This window comes from Lactuca serriola, chromosome 3, assembly GCF_051521515.1.
Source record: "Lactuca serriola cultivar US96UC23 chromosome 3, Lser_US96UC23_V15, whole genome shotgun sequence".
Taxonomy (NCBI): domain Eukaryota; kingdom Viridiplantae; phylum Streptophyta; class Magnoliopsida; order Asterales; family Asteraceae; genus Lactuca; species Lactuca serriola.
Genome location: NC_136410.1, coordinates 259925510 through 259936552, shown reverse-complemented (window position 1 = coordinate 259936552; position 11043 = coordinate 259925510). Strand labels below are relative to the sequence as shown.

Genomic DNA, 11043 nt, shown 5'->3' with positions numbered 1-11043 from the left:
ATCTTGGAGAAGTCCTGAATGAATCTCCGATAGTAGCCTGCCAATCCTAGAAAGCTCCGAATCTCAGATGGAGACCTCGGAACCTCCCAACTCATCACAGACTCTACCTTGGCCGGATCTACCGAAATCCCGTTCTGGTTGACAAGGTGCCCAAGAAACTGCACCTCGCGCAACCAGAACTTAGCATACAAGTTCTCCTTCCTCAAAGTCTCCAGAACCTCCCGCAGATGCTCCTCATCCTGCTCTCGCGTCTTGGAGTAAACCAAGATGTCATCAATAAATACTATCACAGACCGATCTAACATCGGTCTACACACGTGGTTCATAAGATCCATGAACGCGGCATGAGCATTGGTGAGCCCGAAGGGCATCACCACAAACTCATAGTGGCCATAACGTGTCCGAAACGCAGTCTTCTGCACATCCTCCTCCCTGACCCTCATCTGATGATACCCTAAACGCAGATCAATCTTGGAGAACCAAGATGCTCCCTGCAGCTGGTCAAAGAGGTCATTAATCATCGGGAGTGGGTAGCGGTTCTTCACCGTTACCTTGTTCAGCTCCCGATAATCTATACACATCCGATGCAACCCGTCCTTCTTCCTCACAAACAGAATCGGAGCTCCCCAGGGTGAACTGCTCGGTCTAATGAAACCCTTGTCTAACAGCCCCTCCAACTGTGCAGACAACTCCTGCATCTCAGGAGGAGCCAACTGATACGGTGCCTTGGCTATCAGAGCCGCACCAGGAACTAGGTCGATCCTGAATTCCACCTGACGTTCCAGAGGTATTCCAGGAAACTCCTCGGGGAATACGTCTGCAAACTCCCGTACCACAGGTACATCGTCCACCGTCGCCCTACCCGTTTCCCGGTATCCATAACATATGCGACATAACCTGCGCAACCCTACTGGAGGTAGCGCCTAGCTCTTGCTGCTGAACATAAAGTTGGTCCTCGCTGTGGCCTCTCTCCCTAGATCACCAGCTCTCCCCCGCTTGGGGTCTTGACCTGCACCAACTGCTGCGTGCAGTCAATCACTGCCCCATTAGGGCTGAGCTAATCCATGCCTATAATCACCTTGTTCCCACGCAATGGAATGGGAACCGGGTCTACCAAGTAGCGCTCCTCAAATAACCTCAGCACACAATCTCGAAATACCGTCGATGCCCGCACCGAACGGTCGTCGGCAATCTCTATCTCTAGAGGGCAATCCAACATGCCCGAAGACTAGGAAAATCTCTTGCTAAGCGCAAGAGACACAAATGATCGGGTAGCGCCCGAGTCAAACAATACCAGAACCGGGATGCCATTCACATGGAACGATCCTAAACAGAGCACATATCAATAACACATTCACAACAAGAAAAAAGAAAGATCAGAGGGACAGAATCATACCCATCACCACATCAGGTGCAGTGCGTGCCTCCTCGGCTGTCAGCTGAAATGCTCGGCTCCACACCACTGGAACCTCTGTCTTGACCTTCCGGCCATCTGTAACCCGCGCCGTCGTTGAGACCGGCGCCGCCGCTGGCACTGCTACTGACGGTGCTGTCAATCTCGGGCAATTGGCCCTTTTGTGGCCCTTCTGATTGCAATGGAAGCAAATCAGGTCTGTCATATGTACCGCAGGGGCGGGGGCAGTACAATCCCTGCCAAAATGCCCCACCTTGCCACACTTATAACAACCCGAACCTGGCCCAGTGCGACAAGCTCCCTCGTGTGACCGACCGCATTTCCCACAGCGGTCTCATCCTGCCTGGCCTTTCGGCCTACCATTAGATCCCTTGGGCTTCTTCCCCGAAGCCCCGGTCGTCAGCCCCTCCACTGCCTTCCTCTTCTGGACGTGCTCCAGATCAATCTCCCTCTCCCTAGCCCTGGCAATCATGGAATTAGGGCAAGTTGAAAAACTAACATGCTCCCGAATGTCAGCTCGTAGCATGTCGTGGTAGCGGTTCCTCCTCATATCCTCATCACCCGCATACTGGGGCACCAACAATGCCCTCTCCCGGAACTTGGCGGTGATCTCCGCCACAGTCTCCGTAGTTTGCCTCATATCCAAAAACTCCTTGGCCAGCCGCTGAAGCTCCACAGCTGGCGCAAACTCCACCCTGAATCTGGTCACAAAGTCCGACCAAGTCATAGCCTCAACAGCCGAGGCTCCCAATGAGTCACCAACAGACTCCCATCAATCCCTAGCCTTGTCTCGCAAGCATCCTGCTGCATATCTCACATTCAAACCCTCTGGGCAGAAGCTCATCAGCTGCGCAGACTCAATGTATGTGATCCATCTCCTAGCAGCAATGGGGTCCTTCACCCCATGGAAATCCGGCGCACCACTTCCACGAAAGTCCTTAAAGGACAGTGTGCGCGTACCCACCTGGCCAGACGCCATATCACTCCTGAATGACCGGAGACGATCCTCCATCAGCTCAACAATCCCCTCCTTTATCGACCCGAAGATGATAGGGGTTGAATCAAGGATGCCTCTCGTGATCTCAGACGCGATGAACTCGCGTAGCCCGTCATCAACCTGCTCGGATCCCGAACCCAAGCCTGATCCTGATCCTGATCCGGAACCTCTTGCTCCAAGTCGTGTGGTCACTATACTGAAAACACACGCATAAAGGTCAGGATCATACATATACTCAAGAGATCTAACACACTCTCCAAGGCTCCCGATTTCATCTAGGCCCTCCGTGATTCGAGTACGGGTCCTCTGCTTTTAGTAGTACGAGCCCATACTACCTTCCACATCTACCCGTGCTTTCCTCAAGGATTGCTTCGACTTCACCAGGTCCCTTTACCGATACCCCTTTCCACTAACCTCATCCTAGGCTTCCCTAGGACAATCTCCGACCTACTCTCCGCCATCAGCTGCACAAGAGCCCCTACCATTTCCTCTAACTATCTTGCAGGTACTGTTACATATCCGCTCCTTAGTTAGTTGGAAATAGCCAGACCCCCATAGCACAAAGCAAGCAACATTCGTGCATTGAGTAACCAAATCAGGCATAACCTATACAGGCCATCCTACTGCTGACTAAACGGTCCTAGCATACAGCGCATACAATAGGCATATAAGGCATCCTCCTAGATCCTTAGCCCTAACTAGCATGCAATTATCAGAATCATATATCAGGCACACAAGGCATCTTCCTAGATCCTTAGTCCTATTCTAGCATGCGATACTGAATCAAAGCCATAAAGCATAACATAACATGCATGGGTATCTTGGGGAAAACTTACTTGAGCCCGACCGGTCGCATGCATCACACACCTTGTCTTTCGTAAAATCCTTCCATTGTGATTTTTAGAAAACCATTTTATTGCAAAAATCTTTTAGCCCCTTAGTTTGAGTCCAGAAACCCCCGAGGGCGTGTCTGAATCCCTCAAACCAGGGCTCTGATACCAACTTGAAACATCCCAAAATTCAAGCCCAAAAATTTCATTTTTGATTAATTAATTCATAAAACATTCATTAGAAAATATTGTATAAACACGCCATCTCAAAACCAAGTATCATAATTGAAACCCACAACCATGAACAAATGTCATATCAGAGTACAATCCCAGAAAACACCGTGCGGAAAATCATATGTGTGTGTGATGCCATGCTACGTCGTCGGCTCCTTCCCCTTAGATGAAGAGGTACCTGAAACCAAAAACTGAAACTGTAAGCACAAAGCTTAGTGAGTTTCCCCCATCATACCACATGCCATACAGTGCCATCGGTATCTTTCAACCGGTAATCGTCATCGGTATCTTTCAACCGGTAATCATCATCGGTATCTTTCAACTGGTAATCGTCATCAGCATCTTTCAACCGGTAACTGGGGACTATTCCACCCCTACCACTAACATACAATAACAAGATATAATCATACAATCAGGCATATCCGGGTACTGACCTACCCCTCAGTTCTAAGAACCACTATCAGGGAAACTTTCCCTATCATGTAACATATCATACAGATATAACTCATAACCAAACGCATACCAGACCAAGATAAATTATCACAAAGACAATTATCTTCTAAATACTCCTCAATGGTGGGTCGGCATTGTGGCCTTAGACCCACCCTATTGGAAGGTAACTCACCTCGTAGCTGCTGAACTGTGCGAGAATCCTCTGACTGCTGCCGTTGCTGCTCCAGAAATCCTCCGGCTATAATTCCCACAAAACACTTAGTCAGAAACTGACATCTACCCTTAGGGTAAAATGACCATTTTACCCCTTGACCAAGTCAAAGTCAAAGTCAACTTCCAGTTAACCTGACTCGTCGAGTTGGCTCGCCAACTCACCGAGTCCCTATCCTTCCATCGGACCTCATACCCGTCTCTACTCGTCGAGTTAGGCGATGACTCGACGAGTTTTCCTTCTAAGTGAACACCGACTGAATCCACATCCGACTCGCCGAGTTGTATGAACAACTCGTCGAGTTCATCATCAACTGATACTCATGTCCTGCCCTGACTCGCCGAGTTGTATGAACAACTCGTTGAGTTACTCTTCATCCTATGAACACGTTCTATCCTTGACTCGCCGAATTGATGAACAACTCGTCGAGTACCATGAAGATTGTCTTGGACTCGTCGAGTCCGTTCATGCACTCGCCGAGTACCATGAATTCCCAGAACACTTTGCTTAGTCTGGAACGTTGGGTCACTCCCCGGGACTCCTAAAACCCTTCCACACTCAACTGGTCCTTATGACCCTCACTGGTATGGGACCAAAACCCTTGGACTCGTCGAGTCCAGGAATGGACTCGCCGAGTCGATCACATCCCTTACTAAGAACTTCGATTTCTGATGTACAACACTTAACCAAATGATAGATCCAGGCCCCTAAACTCGATCTAGCACGTAAAGTTACAAACTTTACGTGCATGCATGGGACATTAGAGCTTAAAAGGCTCTAAAATGGTTCTTTTGTTGCATGGGGCCTTCCTTGGTGCAAAAGCAACCTAGATCTGACTTGTGACTCATAAAATGACATGATATAGAAGCCCAAACCCCTACACATGTTTGCAAACATGGTTGGCCACCAAAAATGGCTTATAAAAGCCCTAAATCACCTCAAAGAGGGATCTAACAAATGAATGAGCAAGGTTCAGACTTTATACCTTCCAAATACTGCAAATGATGAACCAAACTCGAATCCTTCAGTCCCCTCTTGATCCTTCTATGCTCTTTCTTCTTCCTTGAGATCAAAACTCACAAGAATCACTTAAAAAGCCTTAGATCTTCTCAAAAACGACTAGGATTTGCTATGAGGAGTGTTTGGGAGCATAAAGGGGGGAAGGAGGCTGCATATGGTCGTTTAAATAGGTTGCAAACCCCTGGATTAGGGTTTTTGTCCAAACAACGGCTACTCGCCGAGTCCGGGACCCGACTCGCCGAGTCCGCAGCTCAAACCCCGCGCCTCATCCCGCTTCTACTCGGCGAGTCAGTCCTTCGACTCGCTGAGTCCAAGGCTGAAATGCAAAAATAAATGAAGATTTAATAACAGAATACATACCAAGAACCAGGTGCTACACATTTGTTTGATAGTTATTAATCACATGTGATTGATACAATAACTATAATGTTTTCTACTTGTATTCCCCCCATAAAAGCATTTAAAATCATTTAAAAGATAAGTTTAGGATATGAAGTCACCTGTAGTGAGTGATTTGAATGAAAGATCGATACAGGATGCTAAGTATGCCAAGAGAAGTCCCAAGCACAAATAGATCCTAATAAGCATATAATGACACATATATGTATGTAATAACTAATCATGTATTGGAAACATCCCTAGGAACTAAGAATCACTCACAATGGAGTGTGTTAATCACATATGATTGATTTAAGAGAGTTTACGGCCACACTACAAGTGTTCACGGCCATAGGGGTGTTTACGGCCATGACATGAAGGGTTTACGGCCATACGTAAACTCTTGATGTTCATGCTAAAATGGTGTTTGTTTCATGAGGCTTCAAGAGTTTCTAGTGTTTAACAAGAATATGGAAGGATACTTATAATTTGGAAGCCTTTGGGAGTTCACGGCCACCAAGAACAAGTGTGTGTTCTTGGTGAAATGGATGAAGATTTGAAGATCTAAACCAAAAGAGATGAATTCACAGATGAAATCATGGGGTTTTACTAGATCAAGAAGGTTATCAACAAATAAAGAAGGAATCACTTACAAATTTGAAGAGAAATGGAAGTGTTCTTGATGATACTTGAGAGAAAATGAGTGTTCTTGACTTGGAAGTGTGAGAAGTGAAGAATAATGAAGGTATATCATACTCAAGAGACTAGTTCACGGCCAAACAAGAGTTTACGGCCGTAAGCTCTAGTTTACGACCGTAAACTCCATATGATGGAGTTTTCCAGCTTGAATGTTGCACCATGAACTCTAGTAGATACTTCCTAACACCCAATCCTTGAATGTACTAGGATTAGAACACTCAAACAAACCTTTAACAATGCTAAAAGATAGCAAAAACAAGTTTGGCTTCTGATTGAATTGAATGGCTTTACAAGATAGAAATTCTGGGTTGTCACATCGACTTCCTGGGCAAAGATTCGCTCTAAGACAACGACAATAGAATTTTCAAATGTCAAATTCCAACAAAGTAATGCATCCTGGAATCAAATTCGGAGAAGAAATTGTGTATATTCGAATTCTATAATTGGTAAGTTATATGGATTATGATACCTATAGAACCACGTTCAAGAATCAATTGTTGCCAAGCTTTTGCAATCCGGGAACGACCATCGATTTCTCAGGCGAAAATTCGTTCTCAGCCGACGACGATAGAAATTTGAAATCGAGATGAAGTAATAAGCCAGTTGAATGACGTTTGTAGTAGTAAAGAGGATGGCGTACACATGTTATGAATTGTCTTTTTTTTTAAGGATGACATCATCATAATGATCTAAGGGTTGAAATTAATCAAGGAAACACAATGAATGACTCTGGTTGTTGAAGGTGATGTCATCAAGTTTCTCTTTTAGTATATATAGAGATGAATAATCGATCTTATTTACCTTGTGTTTTCTTCTTTGATTGATTGGATCTTCCATGCCGCTTACAAATTAGAATATATTCGTTCCTATTATTTCAACAATAAGGTTAGCGTGTATTACTACCGGATTTAATCTTGCTAATAGTGGGATTGATCTGGATTTTTGCCCTTCTTGTTGTACAAGTGTGGAGTCGATATAACATGTTTGTTTGGAGTGCAATATCGTTTATGGTATTTGACTAGTATTAGTAGGTGGTGATTAATATATCTTTCGCATGTAATGTATGTAATGTATGTCTATTCTCTTATTTATTGGGTTGATCATGCTCCTTTGATGGGAGTTCAAAGTAAGGTCCTTGATGTAGTGGTGGTCACATGGTTTTGGGTGCTATGGTCTCTTTGTAACGACCAAATTTTTGGAATTATGAAGCCTAAGAAATCGGATATTTTTATAACATTATTTCTAGAGATTTTTTGGTTTGTAATAGGAGGAAAAAAAATGCAAGATGAAGTGATGTGTTTAGATTTAAAATCTTGGACTTCCTTGTAATGCTTTGTGATTTTACTAGTTGCTTGATAGTTTGACTTTAATATCATTTCTACGGTTCAAAATAAAAAAGTTAATATAAATGATAATGATTTGTCAAAAAGTCGTTATTTAATTCAATAAGATTATTTTTTATATATCTAATACTTAAAAAGTACTTATTAAACAGTGTCAAACTATAATAATCTAATAAAATTTTAAACCAATAATCACAAACATCCTATGGTCTTCCAGTGTGATCTCACTATATGGTGTAATGAGATGAGTTGTGCTGAAACTGCCTCTAACTTTGTTCTTAATAATGGTGCATTTCCACACACACTCTTTATCGTATTTTTATTCTTTTCGATTCTTCATCTACTTGTAGTCTTGTACATTACAATAACATGTAGCATTTTACTAAATGAGGGATGAGAGGTGATATTTCGTAAGAAAATAAAAACAAATAAAATAAGGCACATAAAGTGTAAGATATGATGAAACTAAACCCGCCTAAATAATATCGCTTACATGGGACATTGTTACATTCAATTTGATTAACGAGTGATCCAAGTGAAATTCAAGAGGAATTGAGGAAATAACTTGTTATATATAAAAGGAGTGATTTAAGTGAACATACTGATTGATTAACTGGTTTAGGACTATAAACCTATTATAATTTAATATTTTATTAAATTAAATATCATAAACTTTTTCAAAAACATATGGTCTCAAAAAGTTATTATATATATACAGATATATAGATATATAGATCTGGAATTTAGTTTATGTCCAAAATAAAAATTGTGGCTCTAAACTACCAGTTTTGACGAAACAAACAAACGCTCTCTTTAGCATCTTATATCATCCCCGACAAAACCCTCTGCTTCCTCCATCTTCGTCGGAACAAAAATGGAGTTCTGCAACTGCAATTCCTTTCTGCAACTACTTTCACTCATTCTTACACTTCACCTCTCAATATCTCCCACAACCCAACAACAACTCGCCGCCGGCGATCTCAATGCGCTTCATCAGATCATGGACACACTCACCGACGTCAAGAATGGCGGATTCTTCTCAACCTGGAACTTCTCCTCACCGGAAAACCCTTGTTCTTCTTTCGCCGGCGTAACTTGCTCTGTAGTCAACGATAAATTACGAGTCACTGCTCTGTTACTCGGTAACGGATTTTCGGACTCACCTGGGCTCGCCGGAACAATCTCCGCCATTGGGATCTACGACCTCACTGAATTAACGCAGCTTATTCTCTACCCTGGAATCGTCACCGGATTCATCCCGTCGCAACTCGGCCGCCGCCTTAAAAACCTCCGTGTTGTTTCACTCACGAACAACCGACTCACCGGAACCATCCCGGAGACAATTTCGGAGCTCCAAAACCTCCACACTTTAGATCTCAGCCACAACAAGCTCACCGGCGTAATCCCACCGACGCTCGCGTCGGCTTTACCGGAGCTCAAAGTGTTGGTCCTCGCATACAACAATCTCGCCGGAGAAATCCCGGAATTCTCCGACGAATCACAGCTCATCCACTTGGATTTTAGAAACAACATGCTATCGGGAACGCTGCCGGAGACGATGCCGGCGACGCTCCGTTACTTGTCTTTATCTAGCAACGGTCTGTGGGGCCCATTAAACTCATTACCATCATCAAATTTAGTGTATCTCGATTTAAGCATGAACAAATTCAGTGGGCCCATACCTGACTCCTTTTTCAGTTCCTCACTTTCATCAATGTACCTCCAACGGAACAATCTCTCCGGCGAACTCCCACCACCGTCGCCATTTTTCGAATCCTACGGTCCAGCTTCCATCGTAGACCTCAGCCACAATTTCCTCTCCGGCGATATACCAAACTTTCTAGAAAGCGTCGAGACTTTGTTTCTAAACAACAACCATTTCACCGGAAAAGTCCCGGAGGAATACGTGAGGAATGTGTTCGCCGGAGCAATGCGAACACTTTACCTGCAACACAACTACATATCGTCGTTCCCGGTGGAGAATCCAAGGGACATGGTGTTGCCGGATGGGGTGGCGTTGTGTTTGAGTTATAATTGTATGGTCCCACCGACGGTGGGGCTGGCGGCGTGTCCGGCGAGTGCTGGTGGAGCTTTTTCAAGACCGTTTAGACAATGTTCGGTGTTCAATATTGGGAATTCCATAGGGTAGTATAGTATCATCATGTATCAATGTATGATGATGATGCATATATACATAGTGATTATTCAATGTATAATGTATAATTTTATTTATTTTAATACATGCTTTTGTTTTATTTAACAATTTAGTTATATATAATCTCAAAATGATTGTTGATATCTATAACTCATACCTATAATAACTAGATTTTGAATATTGATGTTGTTAAATTAGTTAAAATCTTATCAAACCGATAATTTGCTTTTAAAAGCAATCTATATCAATATAAAATAAATTTAATTTAATAATAAAACAATTTAAGATGTCTTATGCATTTATATATCGTTCCAACAATGTTGTTTTTAGCTAAAAATATTTGAATTTATATATTTAAAAACAAAATATATTGTTTTGAATTCACATGATGGATTTAAGAAGTGCCTTGTCATTGTTTACCAAATACCACAAGGACGTGTATTCATCAAATTGTTATTTAACTTGACATGTCATACGTAACAACTAGAAGTACATGACAAAGTGACATATCGTAAAATTGAATTTTGAATTATTAAACCCACACTTGCTTTTATCTCATGGGTCATGACGCCTCCTTGTTCTTTTGCCTAGGGTCCAACTCATTATTTATTTTGAGAGATAACGTATAAAATACCATCATCTAAATTATTACTCAACCTATTAAAAAGGAAACATGTACTTTACTTTGATTCTATGTGTATTAGATTACATGTAAAATAATTATCAATGACAATAGAAATCAACGAGGTTTCGGAGGTGTTATTAAAACTGTTTCGAGTTTTATTTTGATAGTTTATTTTAAGTTCGTATTAGAAATTTCCAGGAATGAGACAATGTAGTAAAATGTAGACTATAATAACTTATAATCATAAAATTAATGAATTTTTTATATATTATTGTAAAGTATCCAAAACATCACGACTAGTGTATATTATTGTATCTTACGATGATAGATTCATTATATTTTTGTAACATCATAATATACAATTGTATCTATCTTATCTTCAATTTCGAAGTTTGGACACATCCTCGAGAGATTTTCGCAAATTCATAGGATTTTTTTTTTATAAAATTTAAGAAGTTAAATAAAAACTAGTTTTGATTAAATTAAACTAAGACATTAAATATTTATAGCATATAATTCACATAAGCGCACACACACTCCCAACTAGCGGCCTTTTCTGGCGACAACCTCTTCTCCACCGCAATGAAGTCACCCTCCTCCGTACATAGTGTCCATGATGGTGGCCGGATGGTCCATTTCTCTTTTATTAATTTTAAGTTTTTTTTTTTTTAGTTTGACCCTAAC

At 42.1% G+C, this 11043-nt stretch overlaps 1 protein-coding gene across 1 annotated transcript; it reads left to right on the top strand.

Moving 5' to 3' along the window:
* Window positions 1-8323: 8323 nt before the first annotated feature.
* On the top strand, window positions 8324-9842 carry LOC145093941 (Leucine-rich repeat (LRR) family protein). Its single transcript, XM_079032190.1, has one exon. The coding sequence runs from the start codon at window positions 8454-8456 to the stop codon at window positions 9726-9728; it is 1275 nt and encodes a 424-aa protein (XP_078888316.1). The 5' UTR covers window positions 8324-8453; the 3' UTR covers window positions 9729-9842.
* The last annotated feature ends 1201 nt before the right edge of the window (window positions 9843-11043 follow it).